At 41.1% G+C, this 18469-nt stretch overlaps 1 protein-coding gene across 10 annotated transcripts in view; it reads right to left on the bottom strand.

Moving 5' to 3' along the window:
* adgrb1a (adhesion G protein-coupled receptor B1a) overlaps positions 1-18469 on the bottom strand; it is a 209386-nt gene that overhangs the window by 101214 nt on the left and 89703 nt on the right. For 7 of the 10 annotated variants that reach the window (XM_031322628.2, XM_031322630.2, XM_031322622.2 and 4 more), the window contains exons 3-7: positions 7073-7231; positions 6177-6281; positions 4358-4525; positions 3762-3926; positions 1905-2069 (exon numbers count right to left, since the gene is read on the bottom strand). In XM_031322628.2, coding sequence (XP_031178488.1) covers positions 1905-2069; positions 3762-3926; positions 4358-4525; positions 6177-6281; positions 7073-7231 — 762 coding nt within the window. The remainder of the gene's footprint in view (positions 1-1904; positions 2070-3761; positions 3927-4357; positions 4526-6176; positions 6282-7072; positions 7232-18469) is intronic. The other 3 variants (XM_031322623.2, XM_031322629.2, XM_036005912.1) reach the window with 3 other exon arrangements.

Genomic DNA, 18469 nt, shown 5'->3' with positions numbered 1-18469 from the left:
TCAAAGTTGTTGTTAAATGCCCTTTTCCCATCTGGTGGTTGTTTTTGTCATTCAACAGCAATTTACTAGTGAAATAAGTTATTGTTATAGTGATTACATTATTATTAAACATTTAATTTTGACGCTATGGCCTTAGCAATAAACAAGCCATTCTTTAATGTCGCCAACTGTTTAGTACCCTTCTTTTTTGTAACTTTCTTAAAAAGTATCGGTTCAGGCACCGTTAAGGCACCGGTACCGTTTTAAAAGTACCGCTTTAGCACTGGTATCCAAACCAAACAATACCCAACCCTAATATTGACTCTAGATTCAAATGTGTGACTAGATTAAATATATAATAAACAAATACAAATCTTAAAATCAAGTTCATAAAGTCACTTTCTTTGCATTCATTTGATTCCCAATCAAGATACACTGGTAAGAATTGGTTTCCATTGTTAACATGTACTTAAAAACAGTTCTGAAATGCAAAATAATAGAATTTTAATCATGTGATAAAGCATGCGATTAATCGCGATTAACTATAGAAATTCAACGATTAATCGCGATTAAGGAAATGTAATCGTTTGACAGCCCTAGTTTTTACCCATGTGCCATAAAATAACTAAACACTAACAAATAATGGTGCAATAGCAGTCTTTCTGCAAATACAAATGTGCAATATCTGATTTTTTTATTTTTATTATTGTATTTACTGTATTTATTGTTTTTGTTCTGGGTCTTTTACCTTTATAAGGGTACTGTCATTTTATTTGTGCACCAATGAGGGTGAGTTGAAGAATTTCGTTGGACAGCTGCTGTCCAATGACAATAAAACATATTCTATTCTATTCTATTTAAATACTTTCTGCAGACGTGCTGTGTTGGATTTTCAGTATTTATTTAACTAAAGCATTGACATTACCTAGCTGAGACTTGAAACTTGCTAAATACAATTCATTTATAATTCACATCATAATGGAATGAATGAAAACTGGTGACAGTCTGGAAGGCAGGAGCACACATTCATTAGTTGAAACCGCAATGAAGCACTAGTAAGAAAAACACTAGGAATGTAAATCAATCATGTGGTTTGTAGAAAGATATAAGAACTTTTACTAAATGATTTCACTAGTTTACTATTCACTCTAGTTTTTTACCATCTTCACATTCTCTGCTCTATGTTCTTAGTTTGTTGTGTGTGCTTTTATGTTTGCACCATAGAGTACCACTTTTAATTTTATTGTATGTACTTACAATGACAATAAAGTTGATTCTGATTCAGATTCTTTGCCTGAATCAATACAATCAAAGCATACAGTATATACCATAGTCAGCTTATATGCTTTGGACATATATATGGTATGTCCCAAAAAAGTATTGAGTATTAATTATAAGGTACAAGGTAAGTACACGAGGCAAAAGCATTCACACTCAGTAGGTAATAACCTTTGCAATACTGCACACAATTGTTTTAATGTTAGGTAGATAAATGTGAGACATGTGGGAGTTATACATCTGTATAATACATGCATTTTTTTATTGTTAAATTTAAACCTGTTGTTTAAATGCCATCATGTGGCTGAATAAATGAATCTGGTCTCTTCATGCTTTGTAAGAAACATGTCAGACTCTGGCCTGTCACCTCGCGTTTACTTAAAATGTTCCCACACCACTGGATGAAACATGCAGTTTATTGTGTAGCATTGTATTGAACAGCCACACCATACAATAGAAACAGAAAGGACCTGCTGTAAGTTACAATTAAATCACTTCTAAAAGTTCATTCATGTATGATTAAATAGCCAGTTTATATAAGGTACAGTAGCTTCCAGTAAATCTGTTGTCAAAGAGCAAGAAATACATTTTTGGACCACTGTAAATAATTTGATCTGGCTGTGGCTCTGGCCCTGTCTCTTACATACCTGGGCATTCCCCAAGGAAGCAGTCAACAGTCTCCAGCCATTCTCCCCTGCACTCGGAGCCTCCGTATGAGGGGCCGTTACACTCCCTGGTTCTCTGCATGGTCCCATTAGAGCAGGAGGCGGAACAGGAGCTCCAGTTGGACCACTCGTTCCACACTCCGTCCACTGAGAATATCCAGGGTCACCAACGACAAGCAAACAGAAAAGACAGTACACGGGAAATGTCACTCTCCCTGATTTGGTGCATTATGGATTATAGTGCATATACTAATTCAAAGACAATTTAGGAATAAAGTTAAGAGTTGCATTTCATGAGGACACTTTCCATATCCACTCGGTGCTCACTGCTGAATATTTCCAATTGGACATATCAAATCTTGTATTCTTTGTGTATTTGTAATATAGAGTAGAAATAAATGTGCTGATGTACATCATGTACTGTAGTGTCTTGTTTAGGAAAAATGTTGTATTAACATATATGGACAAGCTTTAAGGGTTCACTGAGCCTAAAACAAACTAGTTCGTATGAAGTCAAAGGCATACGTGTTCATAACTCTTCCAAATAGTCGATAACCGAAGGCAAGGCAAGAAGCCGGCCATTATAAGGGGACAAGATGTGATTAATCTTCTCAAAGGCATCCCTGGTTTGTACTAGGCTTGTGCGATTGCTTATATTTTGAAATCATCCAATCGTGGTTGCTCGAGATCTCCAATAGGTGATCTGATCGCCAGTCTGACAGGCTGGCTACATTGAACACGTAACTGGGCATAACATACAGTATGCATATGCAGAGCAGCTTTCACTTTTATCCATAAAACTGGCTACACTGTGTTGGCTGTCCTGAGCCCTGCTTGGCTGATGTGCTGACGTGCAGCAGTAAGCGTATTGCGTCATCTCTGGTCGACGAGATTTCTGTGTTGCTGATAGCGACTTGCTTTGGTAGCTCAACGCAGTTCATTTTGTCATATTCTTCATTACAGTGGCTAATTATCCCCTTTACATTTAAACCTACACTAGCCAGACCCTCCTCTGCAGCGCTGTGGAGGAGGATCTGGCAAAGTGAGAGTAGTGGAGTGGCAATTTCGCCCGCTGAGCACCGCTAACCGAACTGAACAGCGTTTAACTGTGGGATGAGCGAGAAAGTTGTTTTAGTCGTGCAACAGAAAACTCTGATTGGACAGATAGTCTAGCTAGCTGTCTGGATTTACCCTGCAGAGATCTGAGGAGCAGTTAACCATAGTCCTCAGAAATCCACTGGAGTTTAGAACGCCAACACAAAGAAAGAGGAAGGTAACGGACATCCGGCCGAAAAGAGTGAAATCCGGAGTAATTTCTGGCGGCATCATAGCAATCCCGGAAGTGAAACGTCGTGGATATAGACTACCGCTCCACCAGAAATATCTCTAAATGAACAGTAGGGCTCGGATTCTAGATGTAATTTCTTTAGAATATCTTAGATCCAACTGTCAGTTGGTTAAAATTGCTTCAATATCGTATATCAATATCGCTGTATGAAAAACCAACCAAACCTTCAGTCCTTCATCGTACGATCTGATCGCCAATCGGCACAAGCCTAGTCTGTACACATATGAAAAAAGCACAAGTAGTTGTGTGATAGATTGGATACAATCATGGATCAGTTTTTTTTCTGCATTAGGTGTCTGTGCGTACAGTTCCCACAGTCATACATTTTAGAATGCAGTCAGACCCTCTAGAATACGGGTAGATTAACGTCATGTGCACCCTTGTGGCCATTTGGATCCGTTTATTATTTTTTTAGGCTTAACCCTTTTGATTGAATTTTTTTTCCATAGGTTATGTTAAATAAATAAATAATTAATGATTGTGTTCCTTACCTGGACAGACAGCTATGTTGCAGAATTTGGTCTGTTTCTCTGGGCCATCACAGGCATCTCCCCCAAACTGTGGGGGGGTGCAAGTTCGCGTTCTGGACCTGTAACCTCGGCCACAGGTCGATGAACACAAACTCCATGGTGACCACTCGTCCCAAGCGCCGTGCACTGCAATCAGAGCAGTTATGGTATGATTTATAGACGGGCTAACACAGGCCATCTTAATACACCAAAACAACACAAGAGAACTTAACTGAGACACTGAACTTTATTGATTATTATAAATGACTCTGCTGTTTAGCTTTACTGGAATCATCCATGCCGATCCATTGTCCTGGGATAGTATCGCTTTCTAAGTTGAGGAGTTTCCCTGCCTGTCTGTATGTAGGAGAGCCTGAGAACACCGTATGATCTCTGCTACTGAAGTGGGAGTCATTCTAAACTGCAGGCAAAGTGAGGGTAGAAATCAACCCTGGGGCCACAGATTTGCTAAGAACCTGAGGGGAGTCAGGTGGGTCTTGTATGGATGAGGCAGGGTCCAGGAGAGGGCTGGGCGAGCGCAGGAAGGTGGCAGTGGTGGAAGGGACGGGGGGGCTTACCTGGACAAATAGCAGAGTTGTTGCAAGGTCTCTGCTCGCGCAGTGGCCCACTACACTGGGTGCTGTAGGAGGAGGACACACAGAAACGAGTGCGACTCTGCCAGCCCTCCCCACACGTGGCAGAACACACACTCCACGCTGACCACTCCTCACCTGAAGCTGAGTCTACTGAGGAGGTAGGGTGGGTAAAGGATAGGAGGATAGAGGGAGAAAAAAGAGGGAAAGGAAAGGACAGGGCCATAACTAATTATCATGCAGGATGCAGCCTCTGAGGCCAAAAGAGGAAGGGTTGTGGAGTGATAAAGGGTAGATTTTAGCTGTGCCACATTTTAGTGGCCACCTCCTTTAAAGGGCTAATATTTCCAAACAGGTGGATCAGGCTGTCCCTTTCCAAAGGTTCCTCCAAATGTGGCTGATATGAGGCATTATTTTGTAGACATGACTGGTGGTCCTTGATGGCCTCAGTATTCCAAACCATTGCACGCTGGCCAATTGAAAAGATATTGATAGGAGCTTTCCAGAAAGCCTTTGTCCTCTGTAGACCATCTCATTTGGAAAGGAGCTACAGATGCAGCCCATCTAATGTTCTGTCCAACTTCCTACACTGCATCTGTCATAGGAGGTGGCCCCTGAAATGGACCCCAGCTTCTGTTCTGCTTGTCCTACTTCATCTGTGGGGCTCTGATGTCATATCCTTTGCATTAACTTCAAGGGGAAGTGTATGCCACTGGCTTAGGATATGTCAGGCATCTTTTGAATGGCCATGACTACCGATTTGATGGATCTGTTGACCAATTAGGGAAAATTGGGCAGTCACAGCTGGGGAAGCAGGGAGAAAAGAACTAAACAAGAGGTGGGGAATCGATTGGCAAATTAAAGTGATACTTCACACAAAATGTTTGTCTTTGTATCAAACCTGCACACCTGTAGGCTTGAAAGGTTTGTACTTCTCTCCAAAGAGCATTGAGTATAGGCACGTAAGATTCATATTAGTTATAATGGATTCCAATAGTGACAAAATGAAAACTTGTTTGTGTTACAATACATGATCCATGTTTCCTCTGCCCATCAATTTGCTTTACTGAGGCGCCCCGGTAGCTCACCTGGTTGAGCGTGCGCCCCATGTACTAAGGCTCAGTCCTTACCGCAGCGGCCCGGGTTGGATTCCGACCCGCAGCCCTTTGCTGCATGTCTTTCCCCCTCTCTCTCCCCCCTTTCTGTCTTCAGCTGTCCTATCAAATAAAGGCAAAACATGCCCAAAAGATAATTGGCATTTTAGAGGTGTTGGTAGGTGTACTTTGGATAAAGCCAGCCTAGCTGTTTCTTCCTGCTTCTTGTTATTATGCTAAGCTAGTCTAAACACCTAATTTTCACTACATATTTACCACACAGCCATGTGACTAGTATCTAAGTCGTGGAAAGATAAAGTATACAATTTATAATCAGCATACGTCCCATTTTCTATTCCTTTTAGCCTACAGAGGATTGAGTGCTTGCTACTCCTGATTTTGGGTGGAGTATCACTTTAACAGAGAGGGAGGACTCCGTTTAATATAGTGTTTTACAGACAGGGCACAGTGTACTGTTATGACCTTACATAAAAATACAATTTCACTATGTTCAGTGAGGGTCCATGTTGGAATTAGTCCATTGTGGACGAGGCACTACCTGGGGAGATTTTGATTGATGTGTACATTAAAAGTGAGTGCAACTCTCTTGTTTGTTGGTCGTCATTATGTATATATTGTACAAGTGTGGTGGTCACCCAAGCTGCCACAGTGACTGATGCATGGGATCCCTCTGCGTCCCGTTGTCTTACCTGTCTGAGGGCTCTGCTGTCCGCTGCGGGGCTTGTCTACGTCATCACGCTTGCGGCTGTCCACCGAGCGAAGCGATTGGCTGCGAGAGAGATGGCGACCTTTGCCTAAAGGGGGGGTGAGGCAAGGCCGGGGGGGAGGAGGGGGCGGGGGGTTAGCAACCAGAGGTCCTTCATTAACGGCTTATATTTGGGACACAACCGTGACGTGATTGGTCACCCAGAACAGCATCAGCCAAACTTGGGACTTTTGTTGTGCTGTTGGTGTAAATGTGGTGTAAATGTGTGGAGTTTTTTTTATGATTTCAGCTGTTGTATTGTGTTGTATTGTGCTGTTGTATTGTGTAATGTTTCTCTGAGTCTTCAAATGTCTCTGAAAGCATGACTACCATAACTGGAATAAAAACACATAAACACATCTAGAGTGACGACAATCTGCTGAGCTATTTGTCAAACAGAAACATACTGCTTGTTCTGTACAAATGAAGAAAGCTTTAAGCAGGAGAACAACTCAGTAAAAGCATTTCTACATAATAGCGCTCCGATGTTGATTTTCTGTGTCCTTTTATCCATTTGTGAGTGTAATGATTTTGACATACTGTGCAAGCATGGTCTTGAAAAACGGTTGACCATGTCATTATTTTTTCTCATCGATCAAAGTCCCCTTTCCAACATGCACTCCTTAAGTCAAAACACTGACTTATAGAGGATGGATACGCAAGCGAATGAACAAGATAAAATAAATAGATGGAAAACAAAATATAAAAAGTAGTTTTAAAACACACATTTGCACACACCTGCTGCTCATATTTAACCACAAAGCATAAAAGGTCACTCACTGACAGACATGGATGTTTAGAAACACGAATACAAGCGCACACAGATAACGGGGAGCTCACCGGTGCAGGTCTGTGAGTTACAAGGCCGGCCCTCCTCCACCACACCCTCACACAGGTACGACTCCTCCGGAGGTGACCGACAGGTCCGAGTCCGGGTTTGAACCCCGCCTCCGCACTCACTGCTGCACTGTGCCCACTGACCCCACACACTCCAGCCACCTGGAAACACACACACAAACAGCAGTGGTCCTTTATATAGCACTGCATTATTTGTCAACCCCTGATCAGAGAGTGGACTGCCTTTACTGAGTGTCTCAACAGCTCAGGAGAACAAAGACGTTTACAATTTCATCAAAGTCTGGTGAAAGACTAGCTTGTATGTGAACAGAAATATATTTTGTCTTTCTTATTCCTGAAATCATCCTTTGACCCCCCTCGGACCACTTGGGTCACACTTATACACTTATACACAGTCCAATATTTAAACAGCATTGAGTGGCATACAGTATGTATACAAGGGGTAATAACTAATTTTACTACATTATTAAAATACGCAGTGATGATGCTCTCTGAACAGATAAAAATAACACAGGGGTGTCACGATTCTCCAAATTCACGATTTGATTTAAGATCACAATTCGATTAAATTTTCGATTTAAACATTTTTTTTCAGCAGTGACACAATAAGAGTGACTAGATGGCAGAAGGGTACTTTACAACATCAGTTTGAGTTCTCAAAATTGACGAAGTGCAATTGGATGCACCATTAGTTTAATGAGGTGCGCATGAACGCACCATGAAGACATACAGATATTGGGATCTATACAGATCCTGCTTTTGATTTTGATAGTCTAAATCGAAAGCTCAATTTTTTATTTAAAATCATGATACCCCTAATATACAGTATATCCATATAGAAGTATAGTTTTGAAAGAAAATCATGAAATATGGTCCATTGCAATTGTTGCACACGCATTTTTTCACTAACCTCCCACTGTACTGTCACTATTGACTTCCACTCAAACCATTACAAGTTAAATAGGGTTTATTTGGACTCAGTTTAGACTTATTTAAATTTTTTTACGCTGTGGTTCAAATACAAATAGTATTTTTGGGTTCATTCAAAAACATGATTAAAATATTTTATTTTGCTGGCAGCTGAACTGAAGATATATATGCATGAAGCGTATAAATGGCAGTAGAAAACAAGCTAATGCAGAAAATTAAGAAGACTTGATTAACCTGGAACACAATTCCTTCATTAAGCAACACGGACTGATGGTATGTAACACTGAAAGGTAATCTGAGGGGAGATTTTCCCTTTAAAACAGAGGTGTGATGAATGCCATTGTCATTGGGAAATTCCCTGTTTGGCCATTCTGATTTAATGCGCTCCATTAAGATGCGTGCTAATATGAAGAGGAGCGGGTAAAGAGCTGCTCTAAAAGGCTCTCTTGCTCTTTGTCCTGCACATTCATGAATGTTTAATGCTAAAGACAGATGCCTTTCAGCCCCGACAGGCAACAGCAAATATGTATTAATCTGCATGAATAGAATATGAAGTTGGCCAACATCCAGACACACGTTCATAATTACTCACAAGTCACTTTAATTTGGGCTGAGGGTCGGGATGGGGGGGGGGGGGGGCACTTGATTCAGTCAGATATGCACACACACACACACACACACACACACACACACACACACACACACAATCACACACACAATTCCTCCACAGCTGTGTGTAATCTTACCATGTCACGTGTGAAAACTTTATGGATTAAAAGAGACAGATTCCAGTGAACAAAGTCGAAATAACTATTTAATTTCCCTTCATAGATGAAATTAGCAGGCCCCAGTGATCACAGGCAATATCTCTTTGTTGTCAGCAGACTGGCCGAGTGTGACCCAAGTGTTTACTGCTGGCTGTGAAATTGGATTTGCTCATGTTTCTGTGACCACACTCAATCAGTGCATAATCAGCCCGGTGTAGGGAGAAATTGACCCTATTATCCACTGGAAGCCCAACCACCACCAAAAACAACACAAACAACAGCAACCCATTGGACCAGTAGTATGGTCATTCCCACTATCAGTGCAAACAGTCTGGATCAACGGATGTATATTGCTGGGATAAAACCTGACATCTGGCACATTCCTACCACAGGCAATAACACTTTTTAACACTTCATCACTGAGTGTTAGAGAAGACTCATATCACAATGCTGCACTAAGTGCAACTTGCACAAACATAGGTTTTACTTACATCTTTATAAATACTATTTAACTAGTTGTACATTTTTATTTGCCACTTGTTTAAACGTTTGTACATTCTTCCCTTTGTATTTTTGTATCTTTATTTTTGAATAGTTGTTATTGTATTCTATCTTATTGATTATTTCTTGTATATTCTGTATGTGTGCTGTGTGTCTGATATTTCGCTGCTGTAGTACTGACATTTCCCAATTTGGGATCAATAAAGTCTATCTAATCTAATCTTATGTCCCTCCCCTTTCGCTATCTCCGCTATTGGGGCTTATCGCCACCCAGGACGGTTGTGATTGGTTTAAAGAAATACATTTATATCATTATATTTTTTTCCCCCTATCCCAGAATAGACAGGTGGTGTAGCCATACCATACTTCAGCACTGACACAGCGCTGTGATGGTAGTTCTAGCAATGTGAGACTAGTGCAATCATAAAGCTGCTTATAGATATTGACTACTCAACATATCAATATTCCTACTCCTTATGAGCACAATGAGCAGGTTGCATGTTGTTATGGAGATCCAAGCAACATATACACATCAGATTTGGTTATGTCCAGCTCGACTGATTTGGGGGAAGAGTCTGTAAAGGACTGCTGCTGAAAATACAGTAGTCGTCTTTGTTAATAACTGACCCTTGCACATAAGTTCTATTGTAGGTGTTGACCCCTGACCCCAATTAAATCCGAAGAGTCAGTGAGATGGTTTCAAATCTTTGTTGTTGCACTTTATTGATTTTTCAAGACAAACCTTGACTGCATCTATTCACATTCAAATGTCTCTTCATTTCCAAACAGTCCTGGTTATTATGAACAAGAAAATGTAAAATACAATCCAAACTGAGAGAGCTTCAGGGGCAGATTAACAGAAGTAGGCATAGTACAAAAAGGTGTTGTATCTGACGATTTAAGCCTACATATATTCAATTCAAATGTATTCCATACATGACATGTCACCATTTTCATGGTGAGAGAGTTGGGGCCCAGTTCATGAGAGAAGATGCAGATGTTGGCCCTGATAAATATATGTCCTGGTAAATATGTATTCTGTCATTCTACAGTTAAATAAAAAGTTTAGGCACAGTTAATTAACGACCTTGGAGAGGCCTACAGGAAACCTATATTTAACAGCGTATGGGAACATGTTTGTTATAAGATCATGCTATAAGGTTGATTACATTAGCAGAGGGGCCCCAGGAACACACATACACCCTCCCACTTTAGGTCATACAATGCACAGAATATATACCATGTGTTAAACAGCAGAACTTCAGAACGACGTATTGGAAGAAATTGATTTGGTCGTCCTCCAAGCTCTCTGCAGGAGTTTGTAAAATTGATGCTGAATCTTTGATTGTAATAAACCTTTTCATAATCAAGATCAGTGTCTACGGAGTTTCTTCTTCACACATCGGCAACGCAGCGCTGCAACTAAAGATACTACAAAGGCTATTTTAGGCCAGGGTTAGGACTTTTCCCAGACCATATTTTGTGGAAACAGTCTAAAATCATCACATCAAGGGCTAAATGCTTGATAAATGCATTATGTTTTACTTGCCAGTGGTGTAACATAAGTGTAACAGATAAATCTATATTCTGATAATAATAATAATAATAATAATAATAATAATAATAATAATAATAATGATGGTGAAATACAAAAAAAACAACTATTGAATGACCAGGTTGCCTGCATCTGACCGTTCTAATGCATTGAACTTGAAGTATTAGATAATGCTAATTAAAATAAGCTAATTCTGGTAAGCAGCACAGGGTTACAAACATTGAACTATCCTTCTATCAGTTACATTTGGAAACTGGTTTCAACCAATTGAGTGCTTGGTCTTCAGTAAAGTGAGAGTAATGTGTGCCTGAATGCTTGAATTTATTCGGAGGTGTATGATTTAGAATGCTTGAAGTTCTTAACAACCGGTATGTCTTTTGTGAATAGTTTGATCTGTTTATGTTGGTACAGGAACGCGTTTGTGTGCTTTTATTGACTTTTTATTAAGTGTGTTTTTAGTGACATGTCTGTTGTTTTCTGCAGCAATTCTTCTTAACCGAGATCATATTCTTTTATGGAAGACATTAAAAGTAACCCTGACTTTATTATCTCATAGTCCATGTTAGGATGGCCGCATAGTGGCTGGATAATTACAGCAGGAGACTTGAGTAGTGATGGGACGTTTGACACCGAGGCACCGAAGCTTGTATCACTCCCGCAAAGCACACTGGTTCGAAGCAGTGTTGGAGCTTGTATCAAATTGAAATAAGCACGTGACTGATGACGTCCGAAGCTTCGAACGTCACTGAAACTCCGGAAGGGTTGGCTGGATTCATGGATTCATGTCGCTGCGTGCTTACCAACGGCCCGTTAGAATTCACTGGAACATCGCGGGTTTATGAGTGTGGCTTGCAATTTATGAACTAACCCTAACCCTAAAATATTACTAACCCTAACCCTATAACACCAGATGTCACTGTGTTCTTTTTGATGCTTTGGATCATTTTGCGATACAATCAGGAAGAAGCTTCAGAGGCTTCACAAGGCTTCATTCGCCCATCACTAGACTTGAGGCAGAGGTACGGTGCAGATCAACAGGTGTTTATTTCTCCAACAATTAACAAAACATGGACGCCATGATGGCAACCAACAAACTGAGCACCACAGGCAGCATGTGGTCCAGACAGCAGCCGCTAGACGGAAACTGGCAGCCTTTTATAGCCTGCCACTGACCTTATCTCGACCCTACCATAATATGAGGATAAATCTGAAATGTACTCAATTTAACAATTATACAAAATACAACAACCACATCAAATACATTTCTACTTCTCTACTGTTATCTCATTTTACTTGAATTATGTTACCCAATACAATCAAACATCTTTAGTTTAGCAAGTAAAGTCAATTAAAGTACTCAAACACCCCTTCTCTCCATGAAACGTGGTATCTCCCGGAACCTTTAAAATGGGGCTCGATACGCTGGGGACTCTTTTAGCCTGAACACTCTGGAGAGGAGACACAACAGAGGTGAGTTACTTGAACACAAACTTTACTATTACACAAGCAGCAACTGTTAACCTGCATTCAATTATTTAGGCAAAGACTATACCATACTACACATGTTTAGGTAACCAAACTAGTAAACTGAGCACATGTGTTTCTCTTGACAGGGCTGGCCTCCAATCAACACCAGCTGCAACCTTCACCAAACGGATTGTTAATATTGAAGAGGACCTTCATTACAGTCCAATAGACCTATTGCCATAAAATGTCCTGAGCACATTCATGCCCCCAGGGGGATAAACCATTCTGGTATGAATGACCTCCTTCCAGACAAACTTTAAATGTTTGGTGCTGTAATTAATTTCACTAAGGGCCACACTGGAAAATGAGAATTACATCAAGGGCCAGACATGTAGAGTTTATTGACATGCTTTTATTTTGGAAGTAAGTCAAATATCTTTGACTGTATTATTGCATGTCTCATAACAGCCGTCTCACTTACAGTTTGGTCGACATAACGCCCCAAAAATATTCCCGAACCATCATAGATTTTAGCAAATAAAACAACCCATTAAATACAAAAACAAAGATTACGTTTTTTTAAAAGTAGGCTACCACACAGCCGACTCACAAAACGGATCATGGATCAAAATCTGCGAGGGGCCGGGTTTGGCACACGGGCCTTGAGTTTGACACCTGTGCTCTAGGGATAGCTAAATCATTGGTGCTTAATTGTTAATTGACTGTTCTGTTGAACACTTTCATGTTATGGTGAAATTAATGAACTTTAGAGGGCTTTAGTCTGGACCGAAGTGCAGATCAATGTGTGATTTATTATGTTATGTAGGCACATATTTTCTAGTGCACACATTTGTTAAAGTAGGTGACAAGCATTGCAGACTGCGAGACGACAGAGAGCTGCCTTTGTGTGCATGCATGCCAGTCCAGTCACAGGAGCATAATGTAATTTCCATGGCTAAGAGTTGTCACCGTCATACAGTGACGTGAATACTTTATTGGTAATGGCTGAAGGAAGATGTCATTTTTAAAGTTATTGAAGAGAAGAGAGAACAGAGAGATAGACGTTCAACCTGTGAGCTCACACTGCATGCTGTCTGGTTGAATGTGTGTGGTTTTTTCTTTATTGTCAACAAATCTCATTAACAGACCAAAACCATCAATAGTGTCCTACTAACTAAAGTATTTAGAGAGGCCGGAGTGCCACATCAGAGGCTGCTGGCCGTCTCGACGAGGGAGCTAGCAGGCCTGGCTTTGGAAGGAGAATTGAAACAGCGACAGGGTGAGTCAGTTAACACAGCACAAACTCCACTAGAAGTAGGAAAGATACGCACCCATCCATGCCAGCTTTAGACCATGTTCAGACAGCCGACAGTCCGGCAAAAACACAGGTCTTTCCTTCCAGTTAAAGCTACATTGTGTAAGATTTTCTCCCATCTAGTGGTGAAATTGTATATGACAACCAACTGAATATTACTTTCTAGTCCCTCCCATTCCGAGCGCGTTTTAACTCCTACGGTGGACGAACCCGAAATTAGCTCTTAGTATCTCCGTCGTTTACACGCAGCCGTTCTAGCCACTCCAATATTAACTTTGGTCTTGTTGCTTTGCCTGTCGCGTTGTCGTTTTAATTCTCTTTTTCCCTCCCAGCTGGCATTCGTCACGGTGCCACTGAGTCTAAAAGTGCGAAATGCGGAGGTATGTCCCTCTTTGGCTAATGTATTTTAAAGATGGAGGCGCTACATGGCGGCCGTCATTCCAGCAACTCGCCTGTATGTATTCTGAATGATTCTAAATGGCAGATTCTACGCTTACGAGAATACTTTGATTAGTTGGTGGAAGTAATTACACATATTTGTGAAAGAACAAAGGGGTTTTTGCTAAGAATCAACTCAAAAAAAATCACACAATGTAGGTTTAAGGAAAGATATTATTACCTTTATTCGTTTATTATTTTTCTTTGTGATGTACTCTGTATTCAATTGTTGTAGTATTGTTGTTTTTACCTTGTAAAGCACTTTGGTCAACCCAGTTGTATTTAAACGTGCTATATAAATAAATTTACATTGACATTTATTTTGAATGAGGTCACACCCAAACAAATGCAGCGGGCCTGCAGTGAAAAGTTGAGACTGAGTCAACTTTTGGAGAAACGCAACCCCATGTTACGGGAAGAGCAGACTCGTCGTAGTGTTTTGAGCTATGGTTTGAGGCGGTGTGAGAGTCCCGCACAGGAAACAGGAAACATCACTGCCTCTATCTCTGCCACAAGAAAGGTTTAAAACTCCAAACACAAGCTCTGAACTGCCCGGGAGTTGGTGGAACAGCTGTTTCCTGCAACAACAGAAGCACTCGCTCTGTCTCGCTCGTCTCTTTTCTTTCTCTCTCTCCTGTGAAATAAAGCTGCCTTCAAGTACGCTCGGAAACGTTGAGATCTATAAACGACGTGACGTCATTGAGAAATTTAAAGTCTGCGCTACATTGGGGGGGTTAAAGAACACAACAGACACACACCCCCCGCCGCACAACCATGCGGCAAATATAGCGGATCATTTTTTTGGTCTGAATGCACCATTCTCACATTAAACGCAACACGCAGGGAGAGTAGACAATATAACTAATCTTACCAGGTAGGTTAGCCTTTACTAGCTGTGTTTCTTTGTTCTATGAGCCCAAGTTAGCTTAGCCTTGCAACAGTAGTTTTTTTTTTTAACGTTAATCCCACAAATACCTTCCTGCTGTCCCAACTACTCACTAGAGCTTCACAAGTAGAGAAGATACATCCGCTGCTGAAAATAGTCCCCCAAAAATGCACTATTTCCTCCTTTTGATAAAAACTACAGTGAGCAGCTGTTTAAAGAAATTACTAAGCCTTTTAAAAGAAAATGAAACTGAATTTGTGAGCTGAGTACCACAGACAGGGTAGGGAGGGAAGTCAAAGTATAAAGACGTGTTGTTGGTTTTGGTCTTTAAATGGAATCTGTTGACAATAAGACATTTAACATTTAGAATACCATACCAGTTGTTTTTTTTGCCAACTTATTGACCATTATTTGTCTTCACATTGGACTTACATTGCTCCAAACCTCTGACCTTATTTACAATTCAGAAATGGACCTTTCTTCTGTGTTCTGTGTCTTCTTTTGGTTCCTGACTGTTCTCTGACCCTGCTGACCACTATTTGATTTCTTTGACTACATTCATTGTTGAAATTATTTAAAATAATGTCATGTACATTTGCTAAGTATACCAAATTTGGGACTCTCAATATTTAGCTTGTACAAACAAGTGTTGTACACAGTTATTACCGATAAGATGACCCCCATAGCCTCCCGTTTGCTTTTCTAATCAGGCATCATAGAGCAGCCATTTCAATGCAAACCAAATGCATCTTTTTTCTACAATTCCCGTGTTTTGTGGGACTAAAGTGAGCCTGGTGCAGCAAAATAACCTTCAGCTTCTCTCCCGAACCATTCTGGGTTTATTGTGAACAAATATGCTTTTTGGATACAGAGGAAGATTAACTGCAGTTTGGAGCAAAGGACAGAAGCTCCTGTCAAATAAAGGCTTTGGCAAGGCGAGAGAAAAAGGGGGTGTGGGGTCCATTTACAGATAACATTCATTCTTCTGCAGGAAAAAAAAAAAAAAAAAGACTAGGAACTTTTTTTCCTTTTCCTTTCTGCCCAATAATCAGACTCAGGGAGGTAGGGGGGGGGGGGATGGGAGTAGAATAACTGTGTTGTCTTTCTCCCTCTGCAAGGACATTACATTATGTTGTCAATAATTCAGAGGGGGCCTTTTGTCAGAACACCCCTGGTGGCACCCTGAGTCCAAGTCACCTGAATAATCCTAAAACCCATCCTTCCTGCTTCACCTACCAAAACCCCAGCTTTACTTTGACCTTCAGCTCTCTTCCAAACACACACACACACACACACACACATTCTCCCTTCAAATCCTCTGTGTGTGCAATGCAAGGCATTGCAGTTCAGTGAGGGCATCCACGTAGGCTACCAACCCGTTCTTACTCCCAACTCGTAAAATACTGACGCATGGTCAGTGTCTCTCAGCGTCAACTTCCAACACAAAAATCGTTTAGTGTCTGTATGGAACGCACCGGCAGAGCAGCAGCTCCACCGTGGCGCTGTAAAATGACGTAGTATTAAGAGACAACAGTAGAGAGTAGTATGAAAGACTGGAAATCCGAGTAAGGTGGTTGGTTGGGGGGGGGTGGATGGGTCAAACAACACAGGACTTTCACCCAGGAGACCGGGGGGTCATGTCCCGTGTGTCACTGAAACGTACATTTTGTAACCTCACCCACCAGTTAAACGTACGTCCTGACCCAGAGCGTCAAAAAATGACGCCAAGAATCCCGACCAAGCACGTCTAAATATGACGCTTTAGCGTCAACAACAAACGTCAAATACACCTGACCAAGCGCCAGGAGGTCGGGGGTGGATGGGTGGGTCATAAAACACAGAGGCCGTTTCTCAATCTGTGTTCTTCTATTGACTTGTGTTCTTGTGTCCCTGTGAAACGTCATCTCGTGTTGCCCAAGTACTGTCCCAATACACAAGTTCGCATTTCACCAAGAACAGTTAAGATTCCCGGAAATGTTCTTGACACGCCCATTTTACCGAGGATGCATTGGTTGGTAACTTGTATGAACTTCGCTGCAACCGTATCCCAACATTCATTTCGGCATTCAATGATGGTCGGGTTTCCGGTACATAGACAGCCCAAAAACGGGACAATTTTAACAATTTTCGCCATGTTATTCATCACCAAATTAACTTCCGACCACATTTTAGGCGAGAAATATACGGTTTAGATTTCGAATATAGGCAGTCTTGCGTAAATCTATGCCGAATTGACAATTTGCTCCAAGGTTTTCGGAGTTTTCGGAGCTCCGTGAAGTGAGGCGGCCGCCAGCTTGCGCCTGACGGGGCCGCTAGCTCGTCGCTCGGATAGTCGCGCTCAGAGACCCCGCTGGAAGCCGGAGGTCTTTTAGACCGGTCCCGTAAATAAGAGGCTTTTATTTCGCCGTTGACGGATCGTTTGTTTAAATATCACAACACATGTCCATCATAAGATTAATGGGAACCTGTGGTTAACTGTCTTTTCAGAGTTAAACTCCACAAGCACACACACACACGCACGCACGCACGCACGCACGCACGCACGCACGCACACACACACACACACACACACACACACACACACACACACACGGGGGAGAGAGATATACGCGTTTATTTTCGGGAGACTTGTTTAAATTATGCCATAGGCTATACATTTACGTATATATAGATTTAGTATTTTTTTGGTGTATTTGTTTTCTGATTTATTAGAAGATTGAGTTTCAGTCGGTATAATAAATTAACAGTTGTACATAAAGTGGTAACATGCTGACATGTTATGTAGACTAAAGGGGAGACACCAACCTTTATAATTTGAATAGCTAATTTCCATCTCCCTGGGCATATACAGGGCACTACAATAATATAGAAATGATCACGATCATGAACATGAACACATAGGACACACCAGTGCATATGCCTACTTATTTTTTAATTTAAACTGACTTAAACTTATACACTAATAATAGTAGGCATCACGTTCCACTCTTTTGAATAAGTAAGGAGTGTTTGAGCTAAACCATAAACAATAAAATTAAAGCTCAATAACATTTATTGTTCAATATTATTGCAATAGTTGTAACATTGTGAGGTTTTCTTGTCCGGAGATTGTTTTAATATAAAGTGGTTATATTGTTGTGGTTTTTATTTCCAACTGTTATTTTGGAGCCCTGCTGGTAGCCTCTGTGCTGGGGGGGTGGAGCAATAACAGGAAGTACGCATCGTCTCAAACTCTTAACAGTGTTTTCTGTGCTTGTGAACTTGCAAGTTCATTCTTCCAGGTACAACTAGCAAGAACGTTCTCCCCAAGAACACAAGTCTGTTCTTTGCATTCTTGGTATTGGGAAACAGCCAGAGTTTACAAGCCGGGGAGCGGACCTCGGGTCCCGGGGACAAACGCAAGACTTTCACCCAGGAAACGCGTGTTTGTGACCCGGGAGGACTACTTAAGGGGACCGGTGTTTTAATCCAAACTACAATCTTTTTTTTCTAATCTTAACTAGTGGTTTCGGTGTCTAAA

The sequence above is a fragment of the Sander lucioperca genome, chromosome 10 (genome assembly GCF_008315115.2).
Source record: "Sander lucioperca isolate FBNREF2018 chromosome 10, SLUC_FBN_1.2, whole genome shotgun sequence".
NCBI classification, from domain to species: Eukaryota; Metazoa; Chordata; class Actinopteri; order Perciformes; family Percidae; genus Sander; species Sander lucioperca.
The sequence above is the reverse complement of the archived record's forward strand: the minus strand, read 5'-3'. Positions and strand labels throughout refer to the sequence as shown.